This window comes from Nelumbo nucifera, chromosome 1, assembly GCF_055504915.1.
Source record: "Nelumbo nucifera cultivar China Antique chromosome 1, China Antique-T2T, whole genome shotgun sequence".
In the NCBI taxonomy this organism is placed as follows: domain Eukaryota; kingdom Viridiplantae; phylum Streptophyta; class Magnoliopsida; order Proteales; family Nelumbonaceae; genus Nelumbo; species Nelumbo nucifera.
Window position 1 is genome coordinate 202,508,576 of NC_142649.1, and position 21,230 is coordinate 202,529,805.

Below are 21,230 nucleotides of genomic sequence, written 5' to 3' on the forward strand. Positions count from 1 at the left end.
CCGCTGACCCATACCACGTGAAAAGCTACGCTCTCCGGTATTTTAAAACAATATTTTTGCCTTTTAGATTTTGGACAGGCATTCCCTCGCCACGTCATCAATCAATCAGAATTTTCCCATTTTAAAAAATTTATTTTAATTGAAAAAATGGGTTTTTTTCAATAAAAATCCTTTTGCGATCACCGATTCATCCACCCCCCTCCCCCAGGGCCCACGCCCCATCCTTCTCTCTCTCGGTCTTTCTCTCACATAAAAAGCAGACACAAGGGAGAAAGCCGAAAAGGGAGACGGAAGAAAGAGAGAACGCTTTCTTTCCTTTTTTTTTTTTTTCTTTTTTAAACTGGTTCTTCGTGGCGCCTCTTTTGCAGATCTTCGAACCCTAATTCTAAATGAGAAATCTCTATATCTCTCTATTTTTCAAGAATCTTCCTGTTTGGTAGTGGGAGGAATACGAGATCGATGAATGTTGTGCTCGATCCGTTCTTGATGGCTTAAATGAATGTTTAAATGATTTTCTGAGCTGGTTCTGAGCCTGCACTGCAGAAGAAGCGCTGGAACTTTTTGTCTTTTAGTTCTGATAGATTTTTCGACGGCCGGAGGTGAATCTTTAGTGCTTCAGACTTCAGAGCAGTTATTGCTGGTATTGGTGAGGTGTGTTTTGGTCGTCTGAGATGTTCAGAGAACTTTAATTTTCATTTTTTATTAATTTTCTTTTGTTTAGATAGTGGAAAGCGGATTCTCGGTGCTTGACTTCGGTGTTTTTTTCTGGTTTCGGGTGATTTGATTGGACTCTCGGGAAGCATTGTATCTCGTTGTTAACTTTGTATTTTGTGGCCGAGTTGAAAGGATTTGCTTGGATTCGGGCAAGTTAATTTCGGGAAACATTTAATTTTGAGAGTCCATTCTGTTTTGTGTTGCTGTATGAGATTCGGTGGGATGTTTGGGTCCGAGGTGCTTGGTCAGAAAATGGTTTAGCTGGCAGATATGGAAGACCGTGGTGGATCATTTGTCGCAGTGAGGAGGATTTCTCAAGGTCTCGAGAGGGGGAGTGCCTGCCAGTCTACTTCAGGTACGCCATAAACTTATCATATTTCCTAACAAATGCCATTTTCTCTTCTCGGTAAACTTGAGGAATCACGGGTTATCGACTTCTTTTGTTATTCGGTATATATTTCATGTTCTATGCGGCAAAAAAAAAAAAAAAGGAAGGAAAAGAATGAATATTACTTGCCACTGGTACTGCGTCATGGTAGCAAATGCTTGTTTACTTTCTTCTATTCCCTTATTTGGAAGGAACTTTACAAACAGGTCTATCTAGTTACAATAATCTATTTGGGATGTGGCATTAAGTGAAATAGCTGGATTTTATATTCTAAAACAAGAGAATAATCTGTCTAAAGCTTGTATTTTTTATACAATTTTATTTACCGGATGAATTCATGTAGGATTTTCCTTATCATCTCAGACCAGAAGGTTATTGAGTGGATATTGCACATGCGGGAATGATGAAACCGAAGGGCCCTACTGAGAAAAGAGAGCAGATGTGTGAATTTCTTGCCATAGGGATTGTAGTATAGAGTAGTAGATTGCCACACTCTTTTCCCCTTGTCTCAGATTCTTCACATCACTTTTCAATTTGTATGCTCTGGCTACATTCAGTTTTTGTGAAGAGGTCTCAGTTACACTGTCCCATATCTCCTTAGCTGAAGACATCCAGAGATAGTGCTGGCTTATATGGAGTTGCATAGAGTTGACTAACCATCCTATAACAGTATAGTTCTCTTGCATCCATCTTTTAAATTCAGGGTCTGTCTCTTCGGGTTTCACCTTACTGCCTGTGAGATACCCGGGTTTTCCTCTACTACAAACATAGATTTTTATAGACTATGCCCAAACAAGATAGTTCGTCCCATCTAGCTTAATTGTGGTAACACCAGTCAAAACGGAATCTACTGAAGCAGGTCCAAAAACTGGCACCTGCTTGAACTCACTTCCGTATGCCTCCATTAATCAAACGAAAATCAAAGAACAGAAAATTTTGACTATGTAAACTTACTTGAAGTCAAACCAGAACTTGGGTGCTTGAAAAACTAGGGTTTTGCTTCGTCCAGCAGATGGGAGGAAGAGAGAAGACACTGTCGCACCTACCAAACTAACCCAAACTCTTCCAAACCTGAACCGCCCTCTTTTAACAGTCACAAGACACCTTCCAAGCACAGAGTGCCACACCCAAGCTTCACCTTTCCTAGTAACCTCGAAAATCTCTAGTCGACTAGGGTTTTGGGCAGCAGCAAAACAGCATCACTTCTTGGCAAAATCTGGACAAAACTAAACTCTCCATACACTCTCTTGATTTTAGAGTGTACAGGAACAAAGAAAAAGAAGGAAGAGGAACTGAACCCGCTCTGATACCAAGATGTAAATCAGTCCTCTAATATCAAGATTAAACTTAGTGATTAGCAGAATAGAACATATCTAAATAACTGTATAAGAGAGGAAGATGGCGAAGAGAAGAGGTAAGAAAAGAAGAAGTCGAATTAATCACCCTTCTCCTCTAACCCTATTTTATTAATCTCTAAAAAATTGATGACAAGTATACCCTTAAGTGGGCGGCCAGCTTGGCAATTACATAAATAAAATAAAATAAGAACAAATAACAGGCCCATTAAGTGAGGCCCATCAACATAAATTAAAGGATAAAATAAAGGATATCACACGAGAGGCTGTTAGGGCCCATTCGGCCCAGTCTCTTTACAAGTGGATACTCTTGTGCTTGCGATAAGATCAAACCTGATGGTGATAGCAAACCACAGGGCAACGTTTTCACCCCTACTTCTGACTTAATTTTGCCATTAGTCTATTTTACTCTTGTTGTCTTTTGAATAGTTTAACTTAGATATGTTTGATCTATGTATCATCATAAGCACATAATTATTATGACTGAAAAGCTTATTTATGGTTTATCTTGTAATAATGCTTTTCTTGGTTTTGCTTCTTTCCTTGCATGTCCTCATAGTAGTTGATTTTGAAGTTTGGTGATTATTATATATTATGTGGCCGTTATATTAGGAACCCTCTAATTTGTTGCAATCTGACTAGAATAACCTTTTGTTATGTTGTTTTGGAGGAATGACCTTGGTTTGCATATGCTAGTAGTAGATAATGGGAGATTATTTAGTTGTTGACTAAGAACTTGAGAAAGTTGGGTTGCTTTTTCTTAAGCATATACAAGTTCTTTGTCTCCGTCAATTAGAAAAATCCAATTCCAATATTTGGCAGTTTTGTATTTCTACAGCTGAAGTAGTGGCAGGGTCCACAGCCTGGCTTGGAAGAGGTCTTTCTTGTGTTTGTGTTCAGAGAAGGGAAAGTGATGCACGCCCATCCTTTGAACTAACTCCTGCCCAGGTAATATTTTTCTTAAAACTTGGTTAATTGGAAATTTATCCTTTACTACTTTGTTTTCAATATCCTGTCTATATATGTATATATTATTACTATTTCATCTGGAAAAATGATGATGACAATAGCATGCCAAAATACTCAATTGAAGTTGGGAATAACCTAGAATTGCATACTTATGTACAAATGGAAAGTTAAATGACACATGTAATAAGTGATAGCAGGGTCCCCAACTCCAAATGACAAATTAGAAACATCATAGAATAATCAAACAGAAGACTTTACAAACCTTCCATGAACAAAAACCATAAGGAACTAGATTTGGGACTAAAACTATAAGTTAAATTTTACAATAAATGATTTAAAATTAAAAATGCATTGGCAACTCAACTCAATGAAGACTTGTGGGCCTTTCCTCACTATATGCTATAAGCTACATAAACCATGTTCTGCATTCCACTCTATCAAGGGTGATATCCATGCTTAAACGATTCATGAAAGTTAACAAAAAGATAATAGTCTTGGAAGCGATCATTGTTCCATCAGCAGCTAGAGATGGTGGGTAGTGCTGCAATATACCTGGATACTTGTACAAGGGTGCCAGGGTAATATAGCTTTGGGATGGTGTTGTTATGTTTTGTGTAATGACTTCTCCTTGTGAGGAGCAAGGAACCTGATGGTTAGGGCTGTACACAGGTTGGTTCAATTTGATTGCATATTCTGTCAATCGAATTGGACATCTCGGGTTGACTATTATGCCAACCAAAACTGATCGAAAGAGAGAAAAAACAGACTTGTAATAGAGACTGTCTGATAGTCAGTTTATTCGGTTTCAACCGAACTGAGACCTTTTGTTCTTGATTGGATTTAGGCCCATGGCCCAAGAAACTTTTATCTGTTTTTTTTATTAGCCAAACTTTTATCATCTCCTCATCATAAATATATCTCGAAAATTGAAAGCTCACGGTTTGTTCCTTGTGAACAGCCCTAGTGGCAGTTTTCACTTCCTCTAGATATTGAATATTGCAAATCATCTGACTCTATGGTTAGGCTTTCTTGAAGTGATGAAATGTGGCTTCATTGTGTATCAATTTTTAAAGGGTGTTTTCTCTAATCATTATTTTCAATATATGGATGTTTTAAGTGCAGTATGACCGAGAAGCTTTCATTTGCCCACTCATCTGCCAAATTCAAGTTGGATAGGCTTTTTTTATTACATCATAATTCATCCCCTTCTAATTTAAAATTTTTCAAAGATCACCTTGCCTTTTTTTTTTTTTTTTTTTTTTTTTTCTGGGGGACCTTTTATATGCCTTCATTTAGGAAAAGAAGCATAAATTCTTAGATATCTAATTTCTTTTCTGAAACAGGAACATCTGGGCATGATTTGTAGATCAATCAAGTTTTAAATGAAGTTCATTTTCTGCTTGTTCTATTTATTTATTTATTTTCGTCATCCTATACAAGTAATTGAATAGTAGCCTCCTATTCTGAGTTCAGTATCTTTTAGGAACTGCTTATTGCAAGGAATCTCTAGTTATATTTATGTTTGCATGTATGAGAAGTTTAACTAATTTCGTCACAATTAGGCTTCTACGCTATCTGTATTTTTTTCATGTAGAGGAAGATGTGCCCAATATTCTCCATTAAATAGTGGACCTCTAAGTTGGCAATTTGGCATCTATTTGCTTTTCTTATCCACATGCATTAGCACTATAAGCTTCCATGTGGTCTAATTTTCATCAAGTGATATTAACCATTTGTTTGGCTGAGAATTGCCCCATGAATAAAGAGTGATAAGAGGAATGCCTGAGGTGGGCCCATAACTAGAGTATAATGTGCACATTTTCCACGTTGTTTTACTTGTTCTCTTGTAGTTAAGTTATAATGTTTTCATTAATGCATTGCCCTTAATGCTTTCAGGAGGAGTGCTTGCAGAGGCTACAGAACCGCATAGATGTTGTCTATGATAGTTCAAATCCTCAGCACCAGGTGACATGAACACTGAAAGTCTGAATCATCCTGTACCTGTTTTTCCCCCTTTTCGACTTAAAAACATTTTTAGGGTTTCGTGTCATTATTATGAAACAGTTCTATAGTTCTATCTACCAATGTTGGTCCCAGCTATCTGGGTAAGGAGGGGTAGACTGGGTATCCTGGCTACTGTAGGCTCAAAATATTTAAGCTTCCCTTGATTAAGATTTTCACCAGATTTTCTCCTAACCATTTTAGTTGTTTCTAGATTTGAGTGGCATTGGATACTTGGAATATTGTTGTTGATTATAATGTCCTGAAATGATGAAGGGTTCTCATTAATTGTTTTCATCAAGAATGAAAAGATGAAATATATGATTAATCCAATGTTCAATATCCATATTAGCTTTGAACTCTGCATGGGCTCTGTGGCCCACCATTTCATTTATGGAGACTAGTTAATATCCATGCAACTTCTTTGATATGGCATGGTTCAAAAATAGCAGCGGCTTTTTTTATGAACTACCATTGCTACACTTTCATAGGAAACTTTGAGGGCTCTGTGGAATGCTTCCTTCCCTGGAGAAGAACTCCATGGTTTAATATCGGAGCAGTGGAAGGAAATGGGCTGGCAAGGAAAAGACCCATCAACAGATTTCAGGTATGCTAATCTTTGTATTCTATAGGTCCCTTTTAAGGTTATCACTTATTTGGCTTTTGCATTTGTTGGATTGTAGGGGTGGTGGTTTCATATCGCTAGAGAACTTACTCTTCTTTGCAAGAAATTATCCGGTGTGGTCCATTATGTGCTCTTGATTTGGTTATAGAAATTATCTTTTGTTTTATATGTTGAATTTGGTAATTTTTTTTGGTATTCATATTGCCATACCAAGACCAAATTGAAGAAACCAGACTCTTCATGCAGAAATCCTTCCAGGATCTTCTCCGGAAAGAGGAGGGTGATCGGGCTATATGGGAGTACCCATTTGCTGTAGCTGGTGTGAATATCACATTCATGCTCATTCAGATGCTTGATCTCCAAGCAGGTTTGTAATTTTTTGGAGTAAATGACCAAAATCTCCTTATGAACTAATTGGTGGAAAATTTTCCACCACATTAGTCTATCCCCAAAGCCAGTATCTGTTAGCTACATTCTTTCTGTTTTGAATAGTCCCGATCAAAGTTACTTTATAAGCAACTTAAAATCTTTATAAGTTAGTTTGCACCCAACTTTTTCAAGTGCTTATTTTAAAAAATAAGCACTTATTTCATATTGGGCGTTTGGTAGTCTTTTTTTTTCCAATAATTACCTAAGTAAGCATTTGTGACTATTTTGTCCTTCATTTTCTTTCAAATTTTATGAAAGCACTTTAATACAAACACTTTTACAAAAGTATTTTTATAGAAATACTTTTATAAAAGCACTTTTATGGAAGTACTTTTATAAAATTACTTTTACGAAAGCACTTTTATGAAAGTACTTTCATAAAATTACTTTTAAGAAAGCACTTTTACAAAATTACTTTTATGAAAGCACTTTTACAAAAGTAGTTTCATAAGAGTACTTTTATAAAATTCAACTAGGGATCATTTTGGAAGAGAAAAATTGAATAAGTGCTTATTGTATAAGCACTTAAAAAAGTTGGAAATTTGGGCTTAAAAAATAAGCCCTAATTTTCAAAATAAGCATTTATTTTGGGCTTATTTCCCAAACACCAATAAGTGCTTAATGGTCTGGTCCTGACCCAAATAAGCACTTCTTTGGAAAGCACTTATTTTTATACACTCCCAAACATGGCCTAATATTATAATGAAATTATATTGTTGAAAGTTAGGAGATTTAAGGAATATACTACTGCAGTTCCATCAATTAAGCAAGTGTGCTTTTGAAGTGTTGTCCTAATGCCTCTATAACTTTGCAGTCAAACCACAGACGATGCCGGGAGCAGTTTTCTTAAAGTTACTTGCAGGTAATATTGTAGCACTTTCTGGTTCACGTGTTTTGTACCTATTCTTATCAAGATTTTGAGTTGGTTAAGATAAATCAACTGTGGGGTGGCTCAGTTGGTACGTTAGCTGGATTGTTTCGGAGATGTGGATTTTAGTCCCGCTGTCACTGGGTAGGGATTTGCTACCAACAAAACACTCCCAAACACTTTCCCAACAGACCACTGCAACCATACAGGACTGGGAGGTGTTCTTGGTGGACAACTGTCATGGCTAGTTGGGACAGTGCTGTGAGCGTTTGGTGGTAGCAGATCTGAACTTGCTACCACTGACTTTGGAGAAAAAGTTGGTAGTGATGCTGTGCTATTTCAAAAGGAAAAAGAAATACGGCCCCTATGGCATGGGCCATACTGGGCTTCCTTTTGAGGGGTTTCGACTTCCGAGTTCCGAGCCAGGGCAGGCACCGTTGACACATGACTGAGTGCTGGCCTGCTACAGTGTGGGCGGCCCGCAAAAGTGGGCTGGCACAGCCCACATTACACCTCCAAGTCCACGGCAAATACAACTTGTGTTATATTTAATTCATTGCATGTGACAACAGTTTATTTCAAGCATGGTGCTGTGTGTAACTTAGCAGTTTATCATATGACAGAAAACGAGTCGGCATTTGACCTTCTCTACTGCATAACGTTCAAGTTGATGGATCAGCAATGGCTTGCCATGCGCGCATCATACATGGATTTCAATGTATGTATGTCTTTTGTTACTTTTCATCTTCATCATCGTATTATTATGATATGTTATGCCACTTGACCTCGGCAAGTTATATCTGGTTAGAAGAACAAAGAACCCCTAGAGTATTGTCATTTTCCCTGATATATTAAGTGGAAGTTCTGAGCGGTGTTCATTTGATCTTACTTGACATCATCGCCATTCACTGATGAAAAAAATAAGGCCAAGTGCTGCCCAATGCTGTGCTGGATATCTAAAGCCTTACCCCAACTATATGGGGCCGGCATTCTGCATATTATGCTCTTGTTCTTGATTTTTTTTTTCTTCTTCCAGGTTGTGATGAAATCCACACGCCGGCAATTGGAAAGAGAACTGCTGCTTGAGGACATTACACGATTGGAAGATTTGCCTTCCTACAGCCTCCTCGTTCGATAACACGTCAGTTTTTTATTGACGGTTGTTGTATAAATTGTTCGAGGAAGCAAGATGCCTTTCATTGTCCGATACATTTTCCCACGGTTATTTTCTCCTTTCTACAACCCCACCTCTACTTCCATTCTTGATTAGCATGTTTCAATGGTGGTTTCCAATATTTTGTCATCTATGCAATTTGATTGACGCTGCCTTCCCGCCTGTAGTTTGGATTGAGTGTTGTGAGCTACATCTGGTAACTCAAAAAGTATAATTACATGCAAACAACATCCATGATTCTCTTCCCACAATGGTGAGAACCTGATCCTGATCGGTGGATGTTTTATGTGAGCCATGGATGCCTTGGATATAGAAAGGTTGAAAGGAAAGATTAGTGCTCCAAAAGCTCGTTTATTGGAATATGAGAATGGATTTGAAACTTGAAAGAAGATTTGTCATTGGGTGTATGCATTGGAGGATAAACTGGGTTTGTGCAACTATGTATTTGAGTTTTGAGATTTGTGACTCAGGTTTGGTCACTTGAAGAGCTGAAATAAATTTCAAGTTTGTTTGTAATGGAGTTCTTGTATAGTTTCGATTTCGAATTACACCAAACGCCACCCACTCTCAGGCTTGCCATCTGGCTATCGTAAGAGTTCATTACGTTCCGCTTTCGTCACTGTCATATGGTGCTCTACTACTGCATTGAACATGTCAAGTCACGATACATTCGATCAGTCAGTTTACTCCCCAGCAGTCAAAATTGTGGTAAAACATTGTTATTGGCAAAGTTTAGATTCTAATGTCTTGACAAAATTAACAAAAAAGATCAAGAAATTACAAGCATTGATCACACTAATTGGCTTTACAAGAACAAATTAACAATATTGCCCACTCATCTGTGACCTGACGTACAGAAAAGGCTGAATTTTCTAATAGCATCTGATGGAGGGTGATTTGGCTAACCTTGACTCTCACCAAGTGTGGGAGAACCCGAGCTCCTCCTAAGAGACCCTGAGCTCTCCTTTCCTAAGAAAGGAGCACCCTGGTTTTTGGCTAAGTATCCCGAGGGAGGAGTACTTCGGGGCAGCACCGCCTCTAGTGCAGGCGCCTCGGCACCTTGGTGCCTCGACAGCTCGGCACCACACCTTAGGTTGTCCGGCGTACAATAGCTCGGCAGGCTGCAAGGAGACATGTCTGACATCCGTACTTGCTAGATGTCAGGGGTAGGCCTCTGATCTCTTGTTAGATGGCGTTTTGTTTGCCAGGCGGTGTTCTATTTGCCGTCTCTGAAAGGCATGACGTGCCTATCAAGTCCGTTCCTGGCAATAGCAGTCTGTAGCGGCAACTTGCATCTGCCACACCTGCCCTGGCAGCAACGGCTAGAGCAATGGCAGTTGTGCCAGGTGTAACCGAATTCCGACATAAAAGAACCCCAACCCTCACGAAGAAAAGGTAGTGAAGCTTAAGCACTTTCAACACTCTTATTCTCTGTTCTTTCTTCGAGATTTCTCCAATTCTGACTTAGCCATCGGAATGTTCCCACCGGGAGAACTCCCCAGGAACCCTTCACCTTCTCTTTCCTCTCAGGTGCCACCCGTTCCAACCAAAACCCAAGTCACAACCAGGTAGGAGTGCCCAGATTGTGCAACATCATTTGGCGTCGTCTATGGGAAACACTTCGAAAAGCCTCCCTCTAATCTCTACGAAACTTCTCTCTCCTTTACTCACTAGCACCACCGACATCCATGGCTTCTTCTAGCAACTCCGAACGCCAGAACACCCCAGAGGAGCAACTCCAACTAACCACCGTTTGCATCGGACAGTTCACCGTCCCCCTCTCTGCGGACGGGATTCCTAGCCTGAACGTGTCTGCAATGGTGGCACCCGTAACTGTTCCGCTACCCCCTACAATCAGGACGACCTTCGCCGAACCCACCATTCTCCCTCCGGTGGCCGGCCAATGCCAACTTGAAGACCTGATGTAGTGCATGCAGGCCATGCAGGCCCAGATGCAGCAGTTCCAACAACTCTAGTTTCACCAGCAGCAAGTGCTGCACCAGGTATCCCAGTACCAATACCAGCAACAATTTTCTTCACTCCCTCCACGGCATCCGGCTGCACAGCCAACTATGTCTCAGCGCTGCAGTGAACTCCCTTCCCGTCGGGGAGAGACTTCGGCATCACCTCACGGAAGGAAGGGAAGACTCCCTACCCCCGCCATGCGGCCCGCGGTCAGGTCGGGGGCTTCCCAACCGGTTAGGCCGGCGTCACCCCAGCACTCGCAGTTCGAGCCTCTGCTCGCGGAGAACAGGTTTGAGGTGCTAGCCGACAACCTGGAACAGGGTCTTGTCCACAGCTACCTGTTAGACAGTTTTGTATGCCCTTAGCTTCAATCAGAATGATGTACTTTATGAGTTTATTGTAAATGAATAAAGATACATATTTGATTCATCTTCCCTTGGTATGTTTCTGTGTAATACCCTTAAACTGGACACTTAATGAGACTCGTGTTAGTTTAGAATGTTCACAGCTGGTGGGTCGGTCTGGGGAGACCTATCCTGACAAGGCTGACACTGTGGTGCCACCAAGTCGGTTGGGGTGGCTTGTCTCAGCTGCCAGGGTGAGACCCTAGGCACATACAGTGTAGGATTAATTGAATCTTTGAACTGGACCAGATTTCCAGTATTGCCCTGGACCTTGGAGATTGATGGGCAAAACTGGAAAGTTACACCCGACCCCTAGACTCGATTATGATACTACACTAGGTGTCGGATTGGGCTGTCTTTGATGTACCAATCAGTGAGATTCTTAGCGGGGGTCAAAACCTGGGTATGTTGGGACAGTCCGAGAATTCATCTGAGTGGGTGATCATAGTGACAGGATCAGCCCCTTTGTCGGACAAAGGTAATGATCGGGGATGCACTCTCACTGATGGAAACCAAGACTGCCGGCAGCCGATTTCAACCGTTGAGATTTGTTTTGCAAAATATATTTTATATAAGATATAAAAGTATATATGTATGGTTTCTAAATTGTTTGCAAGAAGGTTTTAATTCCCGGGATCCATATAAGTGGAGAGTGCAACACTGTTCCTTGTAGCCGAGGGAGAGGTCCTCTCTTGTCAGGCAGTGTATGATCATTATGGGCTGAGAGGTTAAGTGTAAGACCATTGAGGATAATGCCTGATGGGCTAATCTTGCATCTGCCCACAGTCCCCGGGTGTTACAAGGTGGCTTGGCCCAGGGACCACTTAGTGTAAGTGTTGGGCCCATAGAGCTCATTTGATGGGTTTCAGGGGGTACACTGTCTTCAGCAGTGCATTCGGCCAGGCCTTGTAACAAAGGCTGGGCTGAACCCATGTGGCTGATGTGTAGATCAATGCTTGGGTCCCACGCCATACAAGGAAGCCCAACTGGGCAGCAATTTGGAAGCCTTTTGAGTACATAACCTTAAATGGGCCTTAAGCCCATTTCGAACTGGGCTGATTTGATCAGTCATTTAAAGGGGGCGAATTCTAAAGAGGGTCAGCTGAAAGGATTGGGCTTAGACCCTATCCACTCAGAGAGTCCAAGATCTAAATGGGATTTAGATCTGGAAACCTCCTAATTAGATTAGGAGACAGCTGATCTTATCTGCAGATAAGATAAGGGTTATCCCTTATCACTAAGGGACTTCTAACCCAAATATGATTTGGATTAGTAGCTCCTAATCTGATTAGGAGCTGATCCCTTTTGAGATTATAAAAGGGGAAGGGGGCGGCAGCCTACTACACAACTAGATCATCAATAGCATTCTTCTCTTCAAGAAAGAGAGATTAAGAGATTTCCTGCATACTGCGAATTCTCTTCTGCCGCTACCTTCCTGCCATTGCCATTCCTTCAGTTCGATCTCCAGTTCTTGGGAGCAATCAAGATTGGATCTTGATTTCAATCTTTTGTGAAAAGATTGGTTGGAGCTGTACTCAAGTCGTCCAGTTGATCCTTACGAAGGATCAAGTTCTTTTGAAGAACGTTGCTGATTCTGCTCCACCCTGCACTGCGCCATCTTCAGTGGGAACAGTTTTTGGATCCTTCCTTGGGTGTGAACACCTCCATTGGGAGATAGTATTTCTCCGTATCAGGTATTATCCTCTCCCACTCCTTTTGGTTCAGATCTGGTTCAGTTTATGGTTCGAGATTGATCATTGAAAATATGATTTTCTAAATAGGGAATACGATTCCCAGTTGAAGGGAGAGATAAAATTTTTGAAATTCGCCCCTTATTCCGCAATCTTTGGGCGTCCATAGGATGGATCTCTCATCCCTTCAGTGGTATCAGAGCCATGGTTCAAATCTTGAATCAGATTGTTTCAGATCTGAACCTGCGCAATTGGGCAGAAGGTGTTCTACCCATTTTGCGCAGATATGGGTTTTGGGAAATTTTGTTCCCAAAATTAATGGGCGAATAATCTGAAATTAATTTTATAAATCTGATTATTATTTAGAATTGTTCTTTATGATTTTCTTGATTTATGGGCTGTTCGTACAAGAGGAGATCGAAATCTTGGTTTGCGCAGGGAACCTGCAAGATTTGCAATTTCTTGCTTTATTTATCACATTTGGTCTGTAAATAATTTTTTTTTTTTATTTTCTAGACTCAATGTATAGGTATTCGATCTGTTGTAATTATTAATAGAAATAGGATTTCTATTTATTTTAATTATGGATCGAAGATGGCGGTGCAGAAAGGGAGATTTCGCAGAGAAGAAGATTTCGCAGATGGGAGAATCGCCATCTGCGATTTGCAGTTTGTGAAACTGCATTCTGTGATCTAACCTTTGTTTTGCAGGATGGATTGTGCGAACAGCCCTGATTTACTGATTGTTGTTTTTCTTTTATCAGTAATTAATTTCAGATTATTTTCTTGAATTAAAGATTTAATTAAAAATCAAACCCTAGACCCATTCGAACCAAGATTGGTTCAAACTATTTGGACCAAATCTAGGGTTTAATCAAGGCTGAAAGTCAGCCCTAATTTTCCCACTAATGGGCCTAAGGATTGATATTTAATTGAATGGTTAATTCGGCCCAACCTGTAAAGGCCCAGTTTTAAACAGTTAAAACTGCTAAAAGCCCACTTAACCCTTAAAGCTATATGGGTTGAACCGTTCGGCCCATATACCTAGATAATGTTAATGGTTAATATTATGGATTTAAAATGGGCTTCAAATGGGCTTTACAGATAATTAATTGATTGGATCAATTTATCCCTACATGTGATGTATGGATGTGTGATGTGTTACGTACATGGGCCATAAGTACTTGGCCCATGCTCAATCGACAGTGGCTCTTTCGCACACCATGGCTGAATGCACATCATTGCCATGGTGTCCCTTTTGGTCATTGGATGACCTCCCTCAGTGGTGGGCCCCACACCTCATCATGAGGTCTCGTGCGGAACCCTAGCCGATTTAGGCCCACCAAAATCTAGCTTTATGAAAGTCAGTGGGAGCCACTTTGGTTTGACCTAAAGATAGAACTAGGGCGTAATTATCTGTTCCCTCCAGATAATATGAGTGCATGTGATAGGGAGATTCATATGATGAACTCTCTAAAGGCCTTCCATCATTAGCACGAGGATGGGTCCTTCAGTAATGAGGAAACGCACCAGAAAATGGGCTATCCATTTGCTGTTGGGCTTGTCTAAGTGTTTCATAAGATGATAGGGGCGTCATAGACCGATGTGGGAGGGGCTTCACCAGAAAATGGGAACTCTCTCACGGTACATTGGCGTTCACGAATATGATGGGTAAGCACTCACTGGACAGAAAGGTTTACCTGAAAACGGCTCTGAATCTTGTCTGACAGAGGCCAAAGGGAAAACTCATATGATGAGTGGATATGATCCTTCACAGAAAGGTGGTGGGGTTATGCAGCTGAAACAGTTGGCTTCATGCACCCTATGTGATTTCCCACATTTCCAGAGACAACCCATAGTCTCCGTCACTGAGAAAGGAGGGAAATCTCAGAGACGAATAAATGGAAATGGATCGTAGATTAAAATCCATATCTATGAAATGAACATGAATCAAATTAGGTCGTGGACTGATGTTTGCTCTTTTATCAGAAAATGGCAAACGGATCATTTGCAAAGCTACTTGATGATAACAAGTTGAAAGGCCCAAACTATGCTGACTGGTACAGGAACCTTATGTTGGTCTTGACCTCTGAGAGATTGGACAAGGTAGCCAAGAATCCTGCCCCGGATCGTCCGGGAGATAGGGCTCCTGAGGCCCGAAGAAGAGAATACCAAGAATGGGAGGAGAAAAACTCCCTTGCCCGCTGCTATATCATTGCCTCCTTGGACAATCCAATTCAGAGGCAGTTCGATCAGATCGAACTTGCTAAAGACGTATTGGACAGTCTTAGGACAATGTACGAAGAGCAGAATCGATCTACTCGGCAGAAGGTCTTGAAACAGTTCATGACCGCGCAGATGACCAAGGGCCAACAAGTTCACGACCATTGTCTCCGGATGATGGGGTATATCAACGAACTAGAGGCTCTTGGATCCGGGCTGGATCTGGTGACTCAGATCGATGCTATTCTCAACTCTCTGCCTCCATCCTTTAATCCATTCATCATGAACTACAACATGAATAAGCTGAACGTCAGCTTGTAGGAACTCAGCAATATGTTGCAGAGGGCCGAAGAATTGATTAAAAAGGATGAGCCCATTGCCATGCTTGTTGAAACTGGCAAATCGGGCAAGAAAAGGAAGGCAAAGAGAAAGCCCCAGAAAAAGGCTGCCAAACCCAAGAAACAGAGGAAGGACAAGGCATCAGATGCCTGTCATTTTTGCAAGAAGACCGGCCACTGGAAAAGGAATTGTCCTGCCTACCTGGAATCCAAGAAAGGTAACTTCGAAACTTGTGTTATAGAAACCAATTTGTTGGTAGCTTCTGCGTCCTGGTGTATTGACTCCGGGGCTTCAACTCATGCGTGTAACTCACTGCAGGGGTTCAAGGTAAGCAGAAGGCTGAGTGAAGGAGAAGTCACACTCTACTTGGGGACTACTGCAACTGTTGCAGCCACGGCCATAGGAACCATGGAACTATTTTTTAGAGAAGGAATAATTGTACTGAAAGATTGTCTTTACGTACAAAATTTAAGAAGAAATTTGATTTCTGTCTCAAAACTGTGTGCAGATGGTTATTCTGTCTTCTTTAGTAATACGATTACTATTAAAAGAAATAACAGATTCATCGCATACGGGGAACTGGAGAACGGTCTCTATGTTCTACGTCCTTCTCTAGAAACTAACATAACCGAAACTACGTCGGTTGAAAACCCCAAGAAGAGAGCCCGTGATACAGTTAATCCCACGTGTCTGTGGCATTACCGACTTGGCCACATCGGTGTTGACCGAATCACAAGGTTGGTAAAGGATAGTCTTTTGGATTTTCTAGCTGTAGAAGATCTTCCCACCTGTGAGCCTTGCCTACAAGGCAAGATGACGAGACGGCCATTTAGTGGTAAGCCTGAAAGATGTGCAGGCACACTTGACCTAATACATACTGATGTATGTGGTCCCCTGAGTGTTAGGACACGAAATCAACACGTGTATTTCATCACCTTCACAGATGATTTTTCACGATATGGTTACGTGTACCTAATGAGACACAAGTCTGAATCCTTTGAAAAGTTCAAAGAGTTTAGACAAGAGGTCGAGAAACAGTTAGGGAGAGAAATTAAAGCCCTTCGATCCGATCGAGGTGGCGAATATCTCTCTGACGAATTCAGGGACTACTTAAAAGACAATGGGAAAGTATCACAATTAGCTCCTCCTGCTACACCACAACTTAACGGTGTTTCAGAGAGGAGGAATAGGACCTTATTAGATATGGTCCGGTCGCTTCTCATACACTCAGAGTTACCCACATCCTTTTGGGGTTACGCATTAGAGACTGCGAGTTACGTGCTGAATCGGGTTCCAACCAAATCGGTTCCGAATACTCCATATGAACTTTGGATCGGAAAGAAACCAAGTGTCAGACACTTGAAGATTTGGGGTTGTCCAGCACACGTTAAAAGAACGAGTGCAGACAAGTTGGAATCTAAGACCAGCCGTTGCCTATTTGTAGGCTACCCAAAAGGCCCTGTAGGTTACCTTTTCTATGACCCAAGTGAGCAGAAAGTGTTCTGCAGTCGAAATGCGCAATTCTTGGAAACCGACTATATCCTGGACACCCATCGTCAGGAAGTTGTTCTTGATGAGGAGAGCTCAGGAGCAGTGGGAGATGTCCCACAAGTTCCAGGTAGTGACCAACTTAGAAGATCCATTCGGGCATCCAGGCCACCAGTCCGTTATGGTTATGACCAGGATAGTTACCTGGTGGAAACCTTGACTAGTGAGGAGGATCCCGTGACTTACGCGGAAGCTATGTTGGACATAGATTCCCAGAAGTGGGTGGAGGCCATGAGAGCAGAGATGGACTCAATGGAGACCAATGGAGTCTGGACTCTAGTAGATCCGCCCTCCGGGGTAAAGGCAATTGGTTGCAAATGGATTTACAAGAGGAAGAAGGGCCCCGATGGTAAAGTTGAGACCTTCAAGGCTCGTCTGGTGGCGAAAGGGTACACTCAGAAAGAGGGCATCGATTATGAGGAAACCTTTTTGCCTGTGGCCATGCTTAAATCCATTAGGATCCTGCTAGCTGTAGCAGCATACCATGATTATGAGATTTGGCAGATGGATGTCAAAACTGCATTCCTGAATGGAGATCTTACTGAAAATATCTATATGCAGCAGCCGCAAGGCTTCATTGCTGCAGGTCAGGAAAACATGGTATGTAAACTTAACAGATCCATTTATGGGCTTAAGCAAGCTTCTAGAAGTTGGAACATCCGTTTTAACTCTACTGCCAAATCGTTTGACTTCGAGCAGAATCCGGATGAACCCTGTGTCTACAGGAAGTACAGTGGGGATAAGGTTACCTTCTTGGTTCTGTATGTAGATGACATTCTACTCATTGGGAATGATGTAGGAATGCTAACTACGGTGAAAGTATGGCTTTCGCAGCAATTCTCCATGAAAGATCTTGGAGAAGCCTCCTATATACTAGGTCTTCGACTCTATAGAGATAGATCGAAGCGGATAATAGGATTATCCCAATCTGCTTACATTGACAAAATAGTCAAAAGATACAGCATGGAAAACTTCAAGAAAGGAAATGTTCCTTTCAGGCACGGAGTCACTCTCTCCAAGAAGATGTCTCCCAAGACTTCTGAGGAGATTGATGGCATGAAAGACGTTCCCTATGCCTCTGCCGTAGGGAGCATCATGTATGCCATGCTGTGCACTCGTCCTGATATTGCTCAGGCAGTGAGTGTAGTAAGCAGAATTCAGGCCAACCCAGGGCAGGAGCATTGGACTGCTGTGAAAAACATACTTAAGTACCTTCGAAGGACAAAAGAGTTTTGTCTGGTGTTCGACGGTAGCTTAGTACAGATCCAGGGGTTTACAGATGCCGATTTCTAGTCAGACCCAGATGATAGAAAGTCTACATCTAGATATGTCTTCACGATAGGATCGTGTGTTGTTTCCTGAATGTCAGCAAACAGGGGTCCTAACTAGCAAATTAATAGTCCACAACCCAAGCCGAAAGCATTGCCGTAAGTGAGGCTGCCTTATGAATGAAGGTGTTCATTCCTGAATTTGGAATTCAGCACATCACCCATTCCACTGATGTATGACAACGCTGGACCTACGGGAGGATAGTGTAAAGAGGTAGCATCAGTGGAGAATGTAGTAGACCCATTGACTAAGCCATTGACACAGAAAGTGTTTATGAAACACATGGAAAGTCTGGGACTCCGGCTAGCACCTGATTGGACCTAAGTGCAAGTGGGAGCTGTTAGACAGTTTTGTATGCCTTTAGCTTCAATCAGAATGATGTACTTTATGAGTTTATTGTAAATGAATAAAGATACATATTTGATTCATCTTCCCTTGGTATGTTTCTGTGTAATACCCTTAAACTGGACACTTAATGAGACTCGTGTTAGTTTAGAATGTTCACAGCTGGTGGGTCGGTCTGGGGAGACCTATCCTGACAAGGCTGACACTGTGGTGCCACCAAGTCGGTTGGGGTGGCTTGTCTCAGCTGCCAGGGTGAGACCCTAGGCACATACAGTGTAGGATTAATTGAATCTTTGAACTGGACCAGATTTCCAGTATTGCCCTGGACCTTGGAGATTGATGGGCAAAACTGGAAAGTTACACCCGACCCCTAGACTCGATTATGATACTACACTAGGTGTCGGATTGGGCTGTCTTTGATGTACCAATCAGTGAGATTCTTAGCGGGGGTCAAAACCTGGGTATGTTGGGACAGTCCGAGAATTCATCTGAGTGGGTGATCATAGTGACAGGATCAGCCCCTTTGTCGGACAAAGGTAATGATCGGGGATGCACTCTCACTGATGGAAACCAAGACTGTCGGCAGCCGATTTCAACCGTTGAGATTTGTTTTGCAAAATATATTTTATATAAGATATAAAAGTATATATGTATGGTTTCTAAATTATTTGCAAGAAGGTTTTAATTCCCGGGATCCATATAAGTGGAGAGTGCAACACTGTTCCTTGAGGAGCCCCTGCGGTCTCAATTGGTAAGCTTCTATTGAGGAGCCCCTGCGGTCTCAATTGGTAAGCTTCTTACTTGAAAACTTAGACGTTTTTGCATGGTCGGCGGCAAAAATGCCCGGCATAGACCCCAACATTATCACTCACAGACTTAATGCTGATCCTTCAATTAGGCCTGTTAGACAAAAGAAACGCAATCTAGCCTTGGAGCGACGGAGAGCGGTCGACGAGGAGGTCGGGAAACCCTTGCAGCCGATTTTATCAGGGAAGTCCATTACCCAAGCTGGGTGGCCAACCCCGTTCTGGTAAAAAAGGCTAATAGTAAGTGGCGCATATGCGTCAACTACATCGACCTGAACCGAGCTTGCCCGAAGGATTGCTTACCACTTCCCAGGATCGACCTCCTAGTGGACGCGACCTCAAGGCACGAGTTGCTGAGCTTCTTGGACGCTTATTCGGGCTATAACCAAATAAAAATGGACCCAGTTGACGAGGAGAAAACCGCCTTCATAACCGAGTTCGGCCTGTACTGCTACAAGGTCATGCCCTTCGGGCTGAAGAACGCTGGGGCTACTTTTCAAAGATTTGTAAATAAGCTGTTTGAGCCACTTGTTGGCACAAAAGTAGAGTGTTATGTAGACGACATGGTTGTCAAAACCCAATTTTCACATGAATTAATACAAGATTTAGACTCAGTCTTTGAAATCTTGTGTAGATTTAATATGAAGTTAAATCCGAATAAGTGCGTCTTCGGTGTCACCTAGGGTTCATCGTTAACCGGCAAGGCATTGAGGCCAACCCAGACAAAATCAAGGCCATCCTAGAAATGAGGCCACCCCAAAAGTTAAAGGAGGTTCAGAAGCTGAACGGCCGGTTGGCCGCCTTAAGTCGCTTTTTGTCCAAGTCACCAGATCGCTATCTGCCTTTCTAAAAGGCCATAAAAAGCAAAGGCTTTGAATGGACCAAAGAGTGCCAGCTCGCGTTTGACGAGCTCAAAAGGCACCTCGCCAGCATCCCAGTCTTAACCCGACCCGAAGTGGGTGATGTTTTAGAGATATACCTCTCGGCGAGTGACGAGGTGGTCAGCTCGATACTAATAAGAGAAGTAGATCGGGTCCAACAACCCGTCTATTATGTTAGTAAAGTGTTGCAGGGAGCAGAGACGAGGTACCTGGAGATAGAAAAGTTAGCCTATGCACTAGTTATAGCAGCCTGAAAGCTCCGTCCATACTTCCAAGCTCACACCATCGTTGTCCTTACCAATAAACCTCTGAGGCAAGTTTTGCTCAAGCCCGAGGTCTCGGGAAGGTTGACAAAGTGGGCCATCGAGCTCAGCGAATACGAACTTCAGTATAAACCGCGAACTGCTATCAAGGCCCAAGCCTTGGGCAGATTTCATCGCAGAATGCACCTTTAGCTCCGAAGTCCCAGGCCGGTAGAACACGAGGCTCCTAGTATGGGAGAGCTCGGAGTTCCCAGACTGGTTGAACTCGAGCGTCGTGAAGTAGTAACCAGCGCGACATCTCTTCTAGTTAGGCCAAGCCCGAACTGGGATGAAGAATCCTGAATCCTTCACGTAGATGGCTCATCAAATCGGCAAGGTAGCAGAGCTGGGATCGTTCTGTACGGACCAAGCGGTGTGAAACTGGAGTACGCACTACGCTTTGAGTTTGCGGCATCCAACAACGAAGCAGAATACGAGGCGCTACTAGCCGGGCTGGACCTCGCAAAGGAAGTGAAATCCAAACACATCATCGTCTGTAGTGACTCCCAGCTCGTGGTAAATCAGGTACTGGGTGAGTACGAAGCTTGCGAACCAACTATGGTAGCATACTTAGCCAAAGTAAGAGAGACTCTGCTCAACTTCCGGTCACACTTCATTCAGTAAATCCCGAGATCAGAGAACGCTGAGGCTGATGCCCTATCGCGGTTAGCCATCGTTGTCCTTACCAATAAACCTCTAAGGCAAGTTTTGCTCAAGCCCGAGGTCTCGGGAAGGTTGACAAAGTGGGCCATCGAGCTCAGCGAGTACGAACTCCAGTATAAACCGTGAACTGCTATCAAGGCCCAAGCCTTGGCAGATTTCGTCGCAGAATGCACCTTTAGCTCTGAAGTCCCAGGCCGGTAGAACACGAGGCT

At 42.4% G+C, this 21,230-nt stretch overlaps 1 protein-coding gene across 4 annotated transcripts; it reads left to right on the forward strand.

Annotated features, from left to right (window-relative positions):
* Positions 1-277: 277 nt before the first annotated feature.
* On the forward strand, positions 278-9,039 carry LOC104610522 (uncharacterized). Of its 4 annotated transcripts, none has more exons than XM_010277184.3 (10): positions 278-651; positions 722-1,069; positions 3,296-3,405; positions 5,323-5,391; positions 5,919-6,034; positions 6,111-6,165; positions 6,299-6,419; positions 7,296-7,343; positions 7,973-8,067; positions 8,386-9,039. In XM_010277184.3, exons 2-10 carry the CDS (start codon positions 985-987, stop codon positions 8,485-8,487), a joined length of 801 nt encoding a protein of 266 aa, XP_010275486.1. In that variant the 5' UTR covers positions 278-651; positions 722-984; the 3' UTR covers positions 8,488-9,039. The 4 variants fall into 4 exon arrangements, with proteins under 4 accessions (XP_010275486.1, XP_010275487.1, XP_088752004.1 ...); XM_010277185.2 differs by having other exon boundaries at positions 801-1,069; XM_088895878.1 differs by having other exon boundaries at positions 278-640.
* Positions 9,040-21,230: the final 12,191 nt, after the last annotated feature.